The sequence below is a fragment of the Pygoscelis adeliae genome, unplaced genomic scaffold, assembly GCF_000699105.1.
Source record: "Pygoscelis adeliae isolate BGI_AS28 unplaced genomic scaffold, ASM69910v1 Scaffold114, whole genome shotgun sequence".
Classification (NCBI taxonomy): Eukaryota; Metazoa; Chordata; class Aves; order Sphenisciformes; family Spheniscidae; genus Pygoscelis; species Pygoscelis adeliae.
Window position 1 is genome coordinate 4,025,480 of NW_008824587.1, and position 18,019 is coordinate 4,043,498.

Below are 18,019 nucleotides of genomic sequence, written 5' to 3' on the forward strand. Positions count from 1 at the left end.
CCCAGCCAGCACCGCAGCCTTTGTTCTCAGACAAGTGCCCGCCATTCTGCCTTGAGGGTCAGGTAGGATGATTCCCCTTGACCTTTGCCATGATCACAGAATGGTGCCCGGTTGCTGGGTTATGTGTACTCCAAGTCTCCCACTCGGCCCGTGGAATGCCCCTCCTTTGAAGAGGCACCTTCCCGTGCAAACTGCTGTGCCACACCCCAGCTGACGCACCACGCCCTGTTTGCCTGTCCTGGTCGCAGCGCTCCCCGGGAGCTGCTGTTTGTGGGAGTGGCCACCATTACTCCTGGCCCGCACATGCCTCGTCAGCCGCCCTCATGAGAGCTGCCGGCTCCCGGCAGGTCCCTGCGCTCCCCTGGGGTTCCCCAACTCAGGGAACCCCCCCTGTACACCACGATCCGCAGCAGGACGGCGCCTGCACCGGAGCTGATCGCCTCTGCGAGGGACAATTGGTGGCGGTTACACCACATTTCCATTTGCTGTATTTCCTAAGTGTCAGTGGGTATGTCTCATACAATCTACATCCTTCCCACAGAGCTCCCACACTTAACTATAGTTGAACAACTGCATTTGTAACCTATTTATGCATTCATTGTTCAAGTTCAGTTGCACTGGGTGACTAGAGGCTTTCTAGTTTCACTTTCACTGGAAACCAGATTAAATTCATTAGACTCCAAAAATGTTTGTAGCAGTTACCCTATCATGAACATGAAGGTGAAGGTCATAGCTGGCACAAGCATTGAAGGATTAAATGCTTACCATTATCTTTGTTTATGAGCTCTTTCCAGTGGAAAGGCAAAGTCAATACAATTCAACAGAGACTTTACATATTGAAAGTGTTAGACCTTATAATGTTAGGTCTGCTACAGTACACCATACAAACATTTTACAAACATTCATCAAGGTTTCCATTTATTAACATTTTTGCAAGCCACGCAGCTGAAGCAGCACCATAACTCAAGCCTTCAGGCCAGCCTCAGATGGCCAAAACATAAGAATTCATGGAACTCATTCAATCCTCACCTATGCTTGCCGCTTCACCACTTCAGGCCATGATCTCAATTGTATTTAAAGTCAGAATTTGCTGATGAAAACTGAATCACTTCCAAACAGCTGCAGTTCAGTTCCAATGCTTCAATAGGAAAGACACTTCTCTCTCCCTCCCATTCTCCCCCCCAAAGCCGATTTCTCTAACAGCATGCCCTGGATTCTATGTTTCTACTTCCTAGCTGAACAACTTAAGGCAGAGACATTATACATACCGCATGGAAGACTAAGGACAGAGATTTTGTGAAAGGGAGGGCTGCCATTAGCCAGTGAATCTTAAAGACATCATTTCTGGGAAGAAAAAAAAAAAAAAAGAAGGAAGAGCATCAGTTAAAAGCCAGCAGTAAAAATTTCAGTTCCCAAGGGTATTTCTTTAAAATCTATAAATGTCAAACAGTAACTCCCAGGCTGAGCTGACTATTAGTGTAAAAGGACTCCCTGTAATGCTGCAGTCCAAGTTTTCGCAACATCCTGAACAACATTTCAACTACATGTTCTACAACTCTGATTTTTAATACTTGGGTTAATTAAAACCAGTAATTCATAGGGACATCTTGCATATATAGATCATAACTGTTAGAAAATTTGCTAAACATAATTCAAACATGTATTACTCCACCCTCCACCCCCAAGTCACTATACCACACCACCAAGTGAACTCCAGACTACCAAATAATCTGATCACCAAGTGAACTTCAGACCAAGTCAGAGGTAAAGCCAAAGCAGAATCATAGGTGGTCCTGGCTTCTGTTGTTATGCTTTAACTATTAAGCAGCATGGTTTTCAGTTAGGAATTCCTACCACTTTTGACTATAATCAAAATGTTTATGGCTCTCCACTGCCATAAGCTGCCATTCCCCATACAAAAAAAAGTTTGATCAAGTTTTTCTTGTTATTTAAAGTTATTTTCAAACAGCGTTCTCCTTTTGTCATCAACTACAGGAATTTCCTGTTTATTTGTTGCCACAATATATTTTAATGTGGCACTTATATCATGCACTTCACACTACGTGAAGAATTTCTTAACGTAAGACTTGATAACTTTAGAACAATAGTCTGCAACAGTGATACTGACGGAAGTAGCTGTTTTCAACTATAAACTGTATGTATTAGGCATACAATATTGAGCCAGATTTGGAGTTTCAAGTGATTAAATCTGACTGTGAATTGGACATTATAAGAGGAGGAATAAAAAATAGAAATCAAACAAGGTAGGCCCATTAACTGTCACTGACACCAAACTAGTCCGCTTACCTGCGTTTACGAAGTATGTGGATCCATACAGTCCCAGACAGGAAGAAGAAGATAGCCATGGAAATGTAAAGTTTTGGCAGTGGGATCTCACCTGCTGAGAGGTAGCTTTCAGGATTCTTTTCCGTAATCTCTATCTGAATATTAAAGGTGTGTTATGTGTACAGTTGAAAAAATATTTTATTAAAGCACTGAGTTAACAATTACAGTTCACAATCAAATTCACTCATTTAAAATTAGCTTTTCTGAAGCAGTGACTGTTTGAGACTCTTAAAGAAAAAAAAAAGCAACTCTTCATCCTCAAGAATCTCAAAACATTTTGCAAAGTTACACCCACAACAATAATCTTCTTGAAAAGCAGAAAAGGACAGAGGTTCCTTCCAGTGCTTCAGTTATGCAACAAAATTCAGAAAGGCAAAGTAATTTTCCCAAACAATAGTTGTTCGCTATACCAAACTTCACAGAGTTTGCCCACCTTTGATTCAGAAACAGTATCTGCAACCTTGCATAAACAAGCAGGTTTTTTTAGCACAGTCCTGATTTTAGGCATGGAGAGTGTCATACATAGCTGAAAAACTGACTCTTAGGATTACTACAGTGGCTTTCTTCACCTGTCAAGAGAAAGGAAGCACTCTGCTGCAAGCCTATTACCCTGTGACTGAGAAAACAGAAGCTTTATTTAATATCCTATTTATGCCCCTAAACAGCTTGGTTATATGAGCTAGGATTTCATTAAAATAATTCATCAAGACTAGTTTGCAGTACTGAAACTGTCCTGCATCTCTAAATACAACCAAGCAGGTTAGTTATCCAGGTTTTCTTCTCTTCCCTATTTCTTCAGTGGGTCAAAGCAACAGACAGCAATTCAAAAACTTGGTCTTCTAAACATACAACTTCAGAAGCAGATTTAAAGTAGTCTAGTCTGAGTTAAGGTAGGGCTGCTAAGTTTTATCACCTACATGTTCCCTTGCAGTAGCGTCAGCACAACCATGTAAAAAGCAGTTCAGGGGTCTGATCTGGCTGAGAGTTACCTCAGCCAATGAGGGGATTCATTACAGAATAGCTCACTATACACCAGCATGGATGCCAGCATGAGCACAGGAAAGAGAAAAAAAGGGAAAGCCTGAGCTGTGATAATGCACTCTGGCTCAAAAGAGCATAGGACTGAACCCTTGGATGTTAAAAGAGATAAGACATTTGCTATAACGTATTGCCTTTAAGATGTGCATCTAAACACTCTAAAAACGCGTCTTTAATTAGGCCAGAAAAAGCAAACACACTGAATTCAAATACCAACAATTTAGATTGCAGCAATGGCCTTAATATCTGCAATTGTGTAAAGAAAAAGTGATTTTTGAGCTCAGCAAAACACGAACAGCTGTTTTAGCTCCCATCTCGTTACAGCATCTAGTCACAACCCAGCCTACACACAGTCTTCAGATTTCCAGACATTTCTCCAAAACTAGTATTTTAATTCTTCTTACTGCAGTTGCTTCCTTCAGAAATGCCACTACAGAGATTAAATGCACAACTCTGAACCACTTCCCACCCCATATATACACTCATGTACAGTGTGTGCTTGGTGTACAAACTAGAACTGAAAGCTGTATATTTCGGTCTAAGTGAATGAGTTAATTATACTTTAGAAGCTATACTCACATCAAGACTAAATAGCTGCTGATCATTAGTCGGCCCATCCTTGCCAATACATTTATGGAAATATAGGCTGTAGAGACCTTCTTGGTTATCAGAGCTGATGTTAAAGAAAAACTGAAAATAAGGAATAGGAAAGTCAGCATTCTTCTCATTCACAAGAGGGTTGCCCTGGTAAGAAGCCATCCCTACTGAAGCATGAAAAAAGTCAGTCATTTAGGGTCAGTTGGTTCCTTTCAGCAAGCATACTGTTCTGAGGATACCAACATATCTGCAAGTTTCAACAAAATTCCAGATGCAAAATCATTGTACCTGTCTATGATTATGCACTCTGGTAATCCAAGACCTTTATCGAACACCTTTATGTATCAGTGTTTAGCTTAGTTCACCAGAGAAAAGATAACAAGAAGTGTCGTATACTTAACATGGTGAAGCATAAAATTTTGGTCAAACTTGCCCTAAAGCATAAGCAGCTATTCTGTTCCTCCCCCAACTATACAAATTGTGATAGCTATGGAAGTGAGATTTGTGCCACATAACACATTTTAAAAATGCGTTTGTTTTATAGTAACCAACAATCACAAGAGAACCAGTGTGCTAAAACAAAGCATTAATCTGGTTTCATACAGAATATCTTCCCCTTAAGTGAATCATCAGCCAGGTCACAGCTATTTCTTGTTAGAAATCTGTATGCACTAGTTGCATCATGGTAAACATTAATATGCTGAGGCTCACAGACTAAGATACTTAGAAGAACTGCATCATACCAAAGACAGTTTAAAACAGATCCCACACCTTACGAAGAAAGAAATTTCCAGCACACATTCTTAACAAGAGTCCACTCAAAAACTTACTGAGCCATCAGAGAGGCATCTATACCAAAGAAATGGGGATTACAGTAGGGAGTAACAGATTTACTTTTCACAAAGTAGTACAATGAAGGAACTGTCTGCACACATTAAGACTAGACACTGACAGACATCCTACCTGAAATGAAAATGTTCCTCTGTCATTGTGAACAGGATGTTCTTGTTCTACTATGCTCTGGGAAAAGGAAGAGAGACTTTCAGATTTTTTTAAGCAGGTAACTACCACATTTGGCTGCATCATCCAGACAATCAAAACCGCATTCTGTATATTTACAGTGGAAGCTGAGACCAATAGAGAAATCATACCCTCCACTTTCTGGCTATGCTTATACTGGAATATTCCCCCAAGTTCTTTCTGAAAGAGAACAGCAGATAGTTTCTTACCTGGGGGGATGTTGTACTTCGTTTGGACTTCTTATCTAGAGATAAAAGTATTAATGGTACATTTAGTGTATTTGCATTAAGACATCCTTATAGACTAGCACCTTTTACACATTGCCAATACCTTACTCAAATCTTCCTATACTTGTCTGCGTGACAGTTTCCTAGATAATCATTAACAGAGATTCTTTTCCAGTCCCTCTTTACCCTCCCAGTTGTCTTCCCACAACTAGCATTCATTCTGGATGCATCCTCAAATGCTAGGATAGGCTTCTCTACTATTACACCTTCTACAAAAGCCTACCCAGAAATCTTTCCAATCCCTCCAATTACAGTGATGCAGGAGGCAGATGACCTATACCAGATGCAGGCTACAGCCTTGTTTCATACAGTCTACAGCTATCACTTTTAATGTCATGACTGAGTACTGTTAATCTCACTGACTAATCTTAATCTGGACATGAATACGTGGCCTGACAAACATATGGAAGTCCGAATTAGCCGTGGGGAAGGAAAAAGTTTTCAGCTCTCTACTAAGCAAGGCCCCAGTAAAAACACAAACAAAAACCAAAAGCATAGGTGACCTGCCAAGTCAGTATCTGTTCTGAACTTGAGAACCTTAAATTGACAGGAGACTTCAGTAGAGCACTGCGTCAAGTTCACAGTTTCACTCCGCTCCTATAAGAAGCTTTTCAAACATAAGGTCATCCCATTCTACCAGGAAGCAAAAGTTCAAGACTTAAGCTTTGCTTTTGGCTCCCGCACCTCAGTACACTGTCAACGTGCATGCTACACATTTAACGCATGAAAAAGCAAAACTAGAGCTGCCAGATCAATTATCTTCAGCGCCATCCAGCTTTAGTTCTTGACTTGTTAGAACAGCTGTGCAAAATTTTCAACAATATCAAAGCTTGTGAACATGACAGGCCAAGACAGACTCAGACTGCTCAGCAGTCTGATCTGAAGTCTAAACTCTTCCAGGAAGGGATAACATCAACTGTTTAGAGCTAATCCCATCAGAGCCGAGATAAAATTGTTTCATCTGCTGGTTTGGAAGCCAGATAAAGATTTGTGCCTCCAAGAAAGTTTACTGGTATAGTTACTTCTCCATCCCCATAGCTTTTAAGTGACAGACTAGATTTCAACTCTTTAGATACATACATACAAACAAACTCATACAAACATTGGCTGGAAAGGACCTGTGAAGGTATATAATCCAACTTCTGACTCAAAGCATGCCTAGCGTTAATACTACATCACATTGGCCCTAGCTTTGTTTAGTCAAGTGTTTAAAACCTCAAAGGATGGCAGTTCTACAACTTCCACAAATGATCTGCTACAGTGCTGGAATACCTACCTAGGAAGGTCTTATTTTCCCTCCTAACATCCAATCTGAGACACCCAAGACTTAAAAAGGGGGGACAGCCACAGGTTGCATTGTGTGCCACTACTAAAAATAGCTTGGCATCATTGTTGTTCTAACCTTCCTTCAACTAGTTGTTGGTGGCTATCAAATTCCCCCTTAACCTTCTTTTTGCCAGACAAAAGACAACCAAGTACCTCAATCCCTCCTCATAGGTATTGTAGGTCTCCAACAGTCACGTTAGGTCTCTGCTGGATCAACGGAACTGGTTAACAGAAATCACTGAGCAGGAGAGACTCCAGCCCAAAAGGTAGCTCTACGCACAGGTTTACACAAGACTGTGCATCAAGTTCTAGCCCAAGGGGACCCCAGAATGTGACCACAACACACTGCTGGATGCACATGAACAAGGAACTAGTAGTGAGAGCACATATAGGTCAGGTTTAGCAGGCTTACCTTTGCTGTCTGTATTTTGGTTGGTCTTTGTAGGATTTTTACCAGATTCATTGCTCTGTTCTGAAGTTTTTAGCAGCTTGGTACTTAAGGCAGTAACATTTTCCTCAGACATGAATGAAATTTTAGGTAACAAAGAAGCAGCTTCTGCAGAGAACCGTACTTTCACACTAAATAAACAAAGAAGTTTTATACAAAATGGAAGCAAATCAACATTCATAAAGAGGCTATGTGTCATAGCCTACATATACTCAATAAAGGAAAGTCAACTTGTCTTGACTTGTTTTGTTTTGTTTTTTTTTACCACAGAGAACAGGCAAGCACCAGATCATGACTTACAGCAGCCTGGCATTGAACTGATCACTGTGGGAGAAGTCACACTATATGTTTACATCAAATACATGAGCAGCTGAAGAAAAATAAGTTTATTCAGTTTTGGTAACCAGAGTCTCATTAGAAATTATGTTTCCACACAAACAGTTACAGTTGTTCTTGCAAAAGAAAGCAACGCAGCCTTGAAGATACTTCCATAAAATAGATAACTCAAGACAAATAATAAAACGGCATACTCAGTGCAAGAGCTGCAAAAGTGACCCAAGACTTCAAGTTCATGCCTTCAACATAATTAAGGTATGATTCTTTTGCCCTATGTCCCCTTATCCCTGCAACATACAGCAAGAATTCTTGGACCATTTTATACTGCAGATTTTTTTCTTTCACTCTCACCTCCCTTCAACTCTCATATAACCCATTAAAAAATAAACTGCATGCACAGCAGCCTTCCAAGCCCTTAAAGGAATTTCACAAGTTTTACGTTAGCTTCAACTAGAGAACTAACTTTAAAAATGTCGTGTACACTATTTACTCACACTTCAGTTTTGAAGTCCAGAAGTAAGATTACAACAGAGACATCTTGCTCTGGTTTCCTTTTCAAGATACAGTAATCCACTTCTTCATCCTGGTAATATAAGCAAAACATCTTTGAAGTGCCCTCCTGTTTATAAGAAATGGGACATGTTTCCCCCCGGGTAGAGGCTACCATTCTTAGTCCAGCAAGTTGTAAAACTGAATTATCCTTAACAACCTGCCCATGTCGAAAGGCTCTTTTTTTTTATTCCAGGAATGGTTGGAAGAAATAAGGTAGACTACGAGATGTCCCCAGCTTAGAAAAGCAAGTTCACATCTCTTACTCTTACCAGGTAAGTGGAGAACCCATCGTTCCTTGTTCGATCCAAACTGAATCCCACCTATGAGACAATTGAGAAGAATCTGTCAGATTAAAACAGCCCAGGTTCCCCTAGTATCAGAAGCCAAAGCACCACTGAAAGTCAAAGATATTGCTCTCTAAATAAATTAACCTATGTTTAAGGCAGAATCAATTTATTTTTCTCATTACCTAATTAGACAGAAAAAAGTTATTCAAATCTAATAAGCTTGCTGCTTCATCCATATCCACCAAGAACAAGATATATACTGATTCAAATCCAAACTAGAGTACCTTCTGTCCCTGAACTTTTAACTTATTTCAGTATTTTTCTAGGTGTTTTTGCTCGAGGAAAACTTTTAATACTCTTAGTAATAAAGAGGTTGAACTGTGCAGAAGAGTAAGAACACAGGTCTGTTTTCTACCCTCGTATTTCAGTCTCTCTATTAAAATCACTAATATAATGTGCTATATAACATGTAATGTTAAAGTCCTCTAAAAATAAGACAGCTACTGTTTTGGAAACCTACTGATATAATGATTACAAGATACATTGCAACACAACAGGACAACAATGTGAAAATCTCACATCAGAGCACTGCTTAGGAACCTTATGTTCAATATAGACAGTTATAGACATGTGCATTGAGTTCAGCAGAGGATCCAGTAAGTTAAAGTTTATCCTTAAAGCAGAATCGATAGTGCTCAAGGATAAATCTCACAATATACATATCCCCATAAATGGCTCACAGTGGGGAGGAAAGCCAACACCACCACCAGTTAGGATCTGACACCTCAAACAAGTTAAGGCATCCAGTGCAAGGGTAATTTCACAGGAAGCTTAATACAGTCACTGGATTCAAAGTAATTTACCGATAAGCTACTCTTGTCATCAGAGCCCACAGGTGGCTTCAATGAAAGGTTGCTGACATTGACTTTCATGAAACCATCCTTGAAGAAGCCAAAGGTATTCAGGTGCACTTTCTGCCTCACATCATCCTGTAAGAAAGGAAAGTAAGTTTACAAATCACATACACAGTCATCCACAGCAGCAAAGAGGAAGCAGGGTGACAGAGATTGACACTTACTTAAGTATTCAGGCAAAACATCTACCTGATCATACCAAGAGCAAATTTCTTTAGGATACCTTCACATATAACCAATTATTTCACTGGAATCAACCAATTCTTCTAATAACCTTAACAGCAAGAACTTTAAATAACTGTGTCTTTGCTAACTACCTGGCTACATTACTGAGAAATATGCAAGAAAAAAAGTCTGGAAGAAATTAAACATCTGGCATCACTGATTAAACAACATATTGCTACCAAAACCAAAAGAGACTGTAGACAAATCAAGACAACTACTGTTTGAATGCTAGCTACTGTCATAGCAACAGATTGAAGAGGAATTAGTTGACTGTAGTGATCTTACCTAACTGAGAGCTGGGTTTTGGCCAAGTGTTTAACAAGTATCACAGTGTATTGTCATCCCATCAGATCTTCTATGTTATGCAGGGTCAATGTTTGGACAATCAAATATCTAACATACTGGAAAACTGTGTGTATGGTGTAGGTAAGAAAGTGTCTTATGTAGTCCCATTCCTCCAAATGATTTTTAGCAAGGCCTTGTGTCTTATAAGTAGGATAAATAGTGAAAACTGGATACGTGTGTTCGAACAGAGTTACTTGGGTTAGTTTCTCTAACAGGAAAACTCCAATCCCAGTCTTAGTTGCAGAATAATTTACTTCCTCTCACTCTGGCACGGAAACTGTAGAAATTGATCCCTTTCCATGCCTTGCTCAGCTGATAAAGGTTCAAGTACAGCGAGTTGGTTTTTTTTTTAAATAAGGAGGTCATGAAGGATTCACATGAAAAGTAGTAAACATTACACACAGTTGCCACATCAGATGAGGAAAGGTCATATCCCTGTTACTTTGCATTCATAAATCAATAAATAGGTATGCAGTTGGGCCCTCAAAACTACTGGATCATTCATTGGAAGAAAAGCAGAAACAGAGCAACAAAAATTAAAAAGCAAGTTTAAAATGTGATTTAAAGCACTTTAGTTGTCACTAAAAATAAGAAAATTGTTTCTGTCTCCTGTCTTCTAGGAAAAGATAATCAGATTGCAGAATACTCTAAGCAAAGAAGTCAGCTGCTAAAGGCAAACAAACCATTCTGGACAAAGTACTGGAAGACTGCACTAAGAATTGTAATCGTACAGTAAATTCTCTTCCTTTCCCTCCAGTATTAATTTTGACATCTCTGCATAAAACATTGCTGATGCATAAATATTACTCACTCTAATAGCAGGATGCTAATCCTGACACAGCTGACCTGTAATCTAGCTGTAATAAGACCGCTCTAATAGAATCAAGTTAACCTGGCAAATAACCAGATGGTTCCCTTAATGCTCAGAAGAGGAAAAAAGTCAGTGACACATGGCTCACGGCAGATGCTTTGTTCAACAGAGTATTATAGCTGTGCTGTCTTCAGGTTCTAGGTCACTTAATGTGCTTGAAATGAGCCCATCTGGTTCCTTTAACACTGCTTTCAACGTAATTTCCCAGTCAGAATGGAAGATTAATAATAGCTCTTTACATGGCACATCATATGTATTTAACCACATCTGGACAGATAAGCATTTGTCTGGGTGATTAGGTAGAGGGGAAAATGAGGGGGGAATACAGTGTCATCCAGCACAAGGTGTTTTGCACCTTGTAAACACGACCAGAGACAGCTGCTGAATTCAGAATACTTGCAAAAGCTCTTCCGTTCAATTTAAGCTTATTTACTCTGCCAGTTTACTAATATGCTCCCCACCAACAAAAGATGATTAACATACGACACAGACACACGCTCTCCTCCCTGGTTTTATCTCAGCTTTGAGTGCTCAGGGTTTACAGATTTAGTTCACAAATCCTTCAACTTTACATGATCACACACACATGGTCACCAGTTGCCACCAAGCAACAGCACACCCTCCAAGAGCACCTACTGCTCTACCTATTGACAGCTTAAAGATACTGGCTTACTAATTGTCTCACCTCTCACAGGAGGTACAACAGGTTGGAAGAATCTGGCTTTTATTTATAATCACCTGACTGCTGACCACAGAATTATTCAATTGTAAGTTTACAACACAGGTGTGAACCCATACAAGTGAATAATTAAGCATCTGAGTTGTTGGCATACACATTATTTTAATTTACACAGGATGCATTTAACAGTTAAATCTGCCCCTTTGAAAAGAGATGATCTGGGACTCATCACTAACAGGTTATGGTCAAACCAATACAGTAAGTTCTCAGCTAATTTCCATGAAAACCTTCCCCCCTCCTTTAGGATAAAAATTGATCCTGCAACATTTTGAATAAGATTACAGGAAAGCGGTATCCAAGATCCTGTAGCCCAGAATGGGCACAAAAATATTCTTTAACATTTTACCCAAAATCTAACTGGGATCACGCTATCAGTACAGTGAAAGTTTCATCAGAGAGTGCTTACCCTTACATGGAGGGAATTTTATTATCTATGTGAGACTAACAGCAAGACTTATAATTTGCGTAAGACTAAATGAATTATTGTGAAAGGTATTTTCAACTTGAGCAATTGAAGCCTGAGACCTACCAACATTAAAAGGCCACAGGTATTTACAACCACTGAAAAATAACATCTTCCAAATAATAATTTAACATGAAACTGCACTCTTGACAGCATCATAAAATAGGAGAGGTCTTACTTCCCTTTTGGAAGCCAGTTAATTGGAAAGATAACTCACTTTCATCAGAAACTAACACCAGAGCTGCTACACAGTGTTGTCAGTTGGATGGTTCCTCTTGAAACCAGTACATTCGGCTATTCGCTAGCAATAAACTTAACTGCATGCCTGACAAAGGCCTCATTTAGACCAACTTCCTCATTCTCTGAGACAGTTTGCCATTGCATTATGCAAAACATAAGGCTTCAATAGTATAGCATTCAACTGTTACGGCAATAAAAATCTTATTTTTGGTCAAGAGAAACATTCCAACTACCAGCTACCTCTGGAAGCCTCTGAAAATTGTTTCCATCAGTCTTCCATAACATAAATTTTTGTAGGTTTGATTGTTTTTAAACATATCTCATTAAACTGATGAAGCTGGTAACAACTGCTACTAAGAGAGTCCCCTTTGTCAAGATTAGTCTAACAGTAAGACTCAAACAAATCATTTTTTTAACTCAGAAGAAATAAGTCATTTTGTGTGCTTTTACAAACATAAAAGAAGTTGTTTTTAGAACAGGAAACCACTCAGACCGTGGCTTGCTTTTCTGAGAACAAAAAAAGCTTCACCTTAGCATGCTAATTACAAAGATACCAGAATGAGGCTATTCTAACTTAAGCAATAACAGCTTGTTTGAGGAAACCTAATATCAAACACTCACACAAAGCTGTGGCCTTTAGCTTGGCACAGCGTCAAAGCACACTTGCAAGCAAGGAGTCAGTGGCAAGAACACTAGAAGGGAGATTTCATTGTGAAAGGGTACAGTTGTTGGAGCCCCATGTTTACATAAACGCTGTAAAGCAGCAGACAAAGTAGAAAGGGAGAGACTGTGCTCTAACAATAAAGTTCATGCTTGTACAGGTGGACAAAGGCATTAACGCACTTCTACTTTCCACAGTGCTTGGCAGGTCAGCGGTGCAGCTCACACAAAATACCTACAAAACTAGAACCATACCCCACTTTGATCATAAAAATCAGCAACCACAGCTTAGTAATTGATCCAGGCAGTTAAGAGACACCCTAATAGGAACTAGAAGCCATAATGTTTGCTGCTGAGAACATTTGCTTGAGGACAGTTTGAAAGTTTTCTATCTAAGGGAAAAGTATCACCCCAGGAGAAATTCTTCCAGCACTCAACTGTCGGTCACAAATTCCTCAAAACAATAATGTAACCAGCACAAACCTCCTAATTTATTGCTTCAGAGAAAAGTTTACTTTTCCTGAAGCAGAACAATATTCATGTGGTTGCACATTAGACAACTACATAGTCTGGAAAATTCCCTACAAATAAGTCATGAACGTTCCCCTGGCATTCACTGTATCCCAAAGACTGAAGGGAAGCTCCTGCAAAGTTTTGATACTCTCCCTGAACTGCTACAAGAACACAGCAATGCTGGTCCTAGTCATATACCACCTCATAACTTCTTCCAACGTTTCTATTGGCAAAATATTGCATGTTGTTGACAACAAGAACAAAATTAACAACCTCGCTTTGAGGATTTACAGAGCGCTTCATGAACTATACAGAAGCCCTTAAAAAGCATCACCCCAAATGCACAGTTCCTCTATCACATAACCACTGCACAGCTTTTAACAGGATGCGAAACATTTTCACTTTCAAACCACCGCAGTTCCGAGGCCCCTTCACCCACTACACCACTTCCCCACCCTTCACCCCATGACTACAAAACAGACGGCCAAAGAGGCAGGGATGGGGCTGAGGGGATGCAGGGGGAAATAACGAGAAAAGCAGAACACAGCGGGGCCCGGGCAGGCTGAGGCGCAGGGGGAGAGCCCAGAAAGCAGCGAAGAGGGAGAAGGGCCGGGGGGAAGCAGCGGGACGAAGCTGGAGGCGCGGGGAGGAGAGGAGAGCCCCGGACCGCGGAAAGCGGGCAGGGCCAGGCCAGCCCCGCCACCCCTCTGAGGCGACCCAGAGGGAGCCCAGAGCGGCCGGGGGCCGAGCCGGAGGCGGCGCAGACCTTACTTTGAGGGTGAGGTGATGGACACGGGCGCCGGCCGGGCCCGTCCAGAGCAGCATCAGCCCCAGCACAACCGCGGCCCGCGACAGCACGGCCCCAGCGCCGCGGGCCGCCATGTTTATTCCAGCATCAGCATCCTCTTCCCGCGCCACTTCCGGAGTCAAGGGGCGGCGGGGGCACGTGACCGCGGCGGGGCGGGGCTGTCCCTCACCCCTGTCAGCGCCGGGTCACCCCTGTCAGCGCTGGGTCTCTCCTGTCACCGTCAGTGTATGGAGTAACGCGGGGTTCGGTGGCTTCCCAGCCCTTTTCTCTCCTTATAGGGCCCTTCTGGGCTGTCCCCCGTCCGGAGGCTGCCTCCCACGGTGCCCACGGGTTGGCCCGGGCCCCTCAGTGAGGGCCATGGCGGCGGCCGGGGCCCTGTCGCAGCTCCCTCCTTGCTGATGGCCCTCGCTGCTCTCACAGGGGGACACTGGCCAAAGGGAACCCCTGAGCCTTCCCGAGAACATCCTATGTGGAGGTGCTCAGCAAGGCCCTGGTTTGGGGTGAGGCGCCACAGAGCTGCTCTGTCCCCCAGGTGAAGGCCAGAGCTCTTCCCATCTTAGCCCTCAGCCATGCAGCATTGTTCATAGGGAGGTGTGGGGTTGTTGCTTCCAGCTCAGCCGTGGATCAGCCAGCGAGTTTCAGCTTCTTCCTGGGAGCTGTGGTGAGAGCAGATGTAGTCCAAACCATCAGGTAGTCCAAACAACTGAAAAAGCTGCCTTTCTGTTTAAAGCTGGGTTTAGAGTATTAATTTTAAATATCACAAAAAAGTAACAAAACAAAGGGCTTTCTGCTTCCTTACTGGAATCGTTTTGCAGCTATCGAACTATTTGAAATTGGTAGCTGTAGTCCCACTTAAAAATGAAACGACAAGCAGATTGGGCCTGACTTCAGTGGCTTCTTTGTTGCTCAAACTGAGAGTAAAACAAGAAGCAAAATGAACATGAATAGCAGCAATTAAAATGGCTTTTAGGCTAACACATTGCTAAATAAAATTTTGAAAGACTATGCAGTGTGTCTTCCTTACAGGAAGCCATCAATATAAATAAATATAATTCTTCAGTGTGGAGTCCTGTGCTGTCAGCTCTTGGAACTCAAACATTCTGATTTTCTCTTTCAGTGTATGGAGTAACAGCTGTGCAAGTTTCTTCATCTAGAGCCAGATAAACAAATGGATTGGACCAGGCAAGTAGTAAAATGCAAGCAAGGGTGAATAGGTGGAGAAAAATCAATAGTCTTATTACCTTTATATTAGTAAGATTATGTAGAATGTCACATCTTTACAGAGGTGATTCAGATGTTCCTGTATGTTACCCGCTACCTCTTACAGTATCATTTCCCCCTTTTATACTCTTAGGTAATAAAATAAACACAGAAATCTCGCCGTCAGCCAAAGAAACCAGGACTGGTACCAGAAAATACCTGGAAGCACGAAAAAAACAATCTTGTGTTTTTCTAGTAGGATTCTTTCTCCGGACAGTAACTTGTACACGCCGCTAGATGTCCTGTCAGCATCAGGCCTTGTAGTGCACGTAGCTACACCCCACAGATCGTAGGAAGCCTACGTAACTATGAGCGTCCCTATCAATATGCAAACTGTCTGCCGCCTGTAATGAATATGCTATAACAACAACTCTCATCGTTACATTGATATGTTTTACTGTAGCTTCCAGACAAGATTTGCCTTGCTCTAAATATGCTGTTCCTAGCACGTACAGTTATTCTCAACTGTGGTTAAACATATTTAGCCTGGATATCTTTTTCCTTTACTCCTTCATTGTATTTTCACATGTACCCAAATACCTAACTAGAACACTTCACAGATTTTTTTTCTTTTTTAAAGCGTGTCATAACGATTGAAATTTGGGTGGAAGGCATCAGCCATGTCAGGAAAATCTCGGCATGGGGATAGCCTACAGGTACACCTCAGTACAGAGTGAAGCAGATTAAGGGTCAATTTGTTGATATACTCCATGAGCTGAGGTATAGGCATGTCATGGAGCAGCAAGGGCTGGCTGTTCTCTGAGGGACAGGGAGACGAGCACGATAAAACAGCCAGCAGAGCAGGAGCCTCACCATTCAGGGTCCAGTTCCACAATCCCCAAGCAAGGCAAGCAGGGCAGGCCCAGGGATGGCAGCTGGGAGCAGCTGAGAGTCTGAGTCATCAGGTGAGCTCATAACAATGAGACAGGGACAAAACTGAGCTGAGAAGTCAATCCACAGTTCAGGTGATGGTAACCAAGGTCAGACACAATCTAGTGATGGCTAGACAACTCCACAGGGATGAGGCAGGTACGATCACCTAGAGGTGAGCCAGGCTCCACATCGGCAGGGTCTATAGCCAGCCATAGCTGTGGCTGAGCTGGAGGCCCCCACAGCATCACTCACGGACTGAAGCCTCAGGCCAAAGCTTAAATGGGGCTCCCGAGTCCATGGGCAGAGGGTGTGGGTGGAGGCCACAGGTGAGACTGGTCAGGGCCATTAAGGTTTATCAGGCCTTAATTAGGCCCCCTCTGGGCCCTGATAGGGCATTTAAAGAGAACCAAGGTCCCCCGCTGTGTGTGGGAATGATCTGTCTAGTGCTGTAACAGCAGAAAGGAAACAGCTGTAGTGGCGATGGCCTCAGGGAAAGGTGTGTCCTCTTCCTCTCCTCGTGCTGTTTCAGTCCCAGTGTATGAGAGGTTATAAGCAACATCTACGTTCCTTGTCTTGGATGTGGATGATCTGGATAGAATTATAAAACTAAAAGGGAAGCAGCTGCAAGGGTGATAACTCTGGGGGGGAAAGGTGGGTCCTCTTCCTCTTATATCCTGGAAGCTAGAAATGCTTATATGCGTTCTGAAAGTTGTGGGTTTTTTTTTTTTTGCTTTATATGAGTAAACAAACCCAGAGTAAAGGGTTTAGATTGAACTGTAGTTTAGGGATTTATTTTATAATCTTTAAATATCTTCTGAATCATTTAGCAGCTAATCTGGCTGTTTTCAAGTGGGACTGGGGTTTCCTAAACAAAGTCCTGGCCTTCTAAAAAGGGAATTGCTTCTACTTGGTCTTAGGATCTACCTCTGGGAGTGTTCTGAATCATAACAACAGGAGAGGTGAACACAGAGAGTTTACAGGAATAGGCCCGTATCTAGATAACAGATCTGCATGGTCTTGTTCTCAGTGCAGTGAAGGAAAACTCCCACCACCTTCTGTGTTGCCCAGATTTGGATTGTGAGAATTAAGTAATGAAGTGATAGATAGTATCATTTCTAAGTATCATTTTGAATTATTCTTTTGAGGCTGGGACCTACTGAGCTTTCCAGCTTCATACTTGACTTCAGCATAAAGGGCTCTTAATGCTCCCTTCGCTGTTAATTACATCAGTAATTAGGGACCAACCAAGCTGCAGGCCCTGCTGTTTTGGGCACTGTACAACCGAAAGCAATAACATGTCAGTCCCTGTCTTGGAGAGTTTCAGGGTAAATAATAAAGACAATCAAAGATAGGGAAAAGTCCCCCTCCAGAAATATCCAGAATTAATTTTATTTAGTGTTTGTCTTGAACTTCTGTCCACACAAATTTTAATAACTCTTCATAGGTTTTGGCATGGTCGATTCTAATGTGCCATCATAATCCAAAACTTGCATTTCTGGCCTTTATCTTTCTGTAACTGGTTAAGCATTTTTATCTTTCAGCGTGGACAGGTTTCCCTGCCTGTGCTGGTGTAACAGGTTTGCCTTGTTCCCCTCCCAGCTCTTTGTGCAAAAGAAAATTCCACAGCAAATTTACCTCAGATGATACTAGTGGTGCTTTCTGTTTGGTCCCCGTACATTCTTTTTACTCAAGTATTTATGGATTAAGGTCTCAAAAAGTCGTGGTGCAACCGTGTTGTCTGGTTTTGCAAGGCGTTCTGGATGGACATAGGTCTAAGGACAGCGGGCTTTGGTGCCCCTTCCCTGCGAGTCTGGAAGTACGAACCCTTGGAAGATTGTGGTTGTGCTTTAGGCAGCATGGCAGGCCCATAC

At 41.8% G+C, this 18,019-nt stretch overlaps 1 protein-coding gene across 2 annotated transcripts in view; it reads right to left on the reverse strand.

Moving 5' to 3' along the window:
* The window catches only part of GPR107 (G protein-coupled receptor 107), a 45,027-nt gene extending 30,921 nt beyond the window's left edge, over positions 1 to 14,106 (reverse strand). The window contains exons 1-10 of one of the 2 annotated variants that reach the window (XM_009322084.1): positions 13,979 to 14,106; positions 9,101 to 9,226; positions 8,220 to 8,270; positions 7,893 to 7,981; positions 7,027 to 7,193; positions 5,211 to 5,245; positions 4,945 to 5,001; positions 3,964 to 4,074; positions 2,308 to 2,441; positions 1,269 to 1,344 (exon numbers count right to left, since the gene is read on the reverse strand). In XM_009322084.1, the coding sequence (XP_009320359.1) occupies positions 1,269 to 1,344; positions 2,308 to 2,441; positions 3,964 to 4,074; positions 4,945 to 5,001; positions 5,211 to 5,245; positions 7,027 to 7,193; positions 7,893 to 7,981; positions 8,220 to 8,270; positions 9,101 to 9,226; positions 13,979 to 14,089 (957 nt within the window). In that variant the 5' untranslated portion in view covers positions 14,090 to 14,106. The remainder of the gene's footprint in view (positions 1 to 1,268; positions 1,345 to 2,307; positions 2,442 to 3,963; positions 4,075 to 4,944; positions 5,002 to 5,210; positions 5,246 to 7,026; positions 7,194 to 7,892; positions 7,982 to 8,219; positions 8,271 to 9,100; positions 9,227 to 13,978) is intronic. The other variant, XM_009322085.1, reaches the window with a different exon arrangement.
* Between the last annotated feature and the right edge of the window lie 3,913 nt (positions 14,107 to 18,019).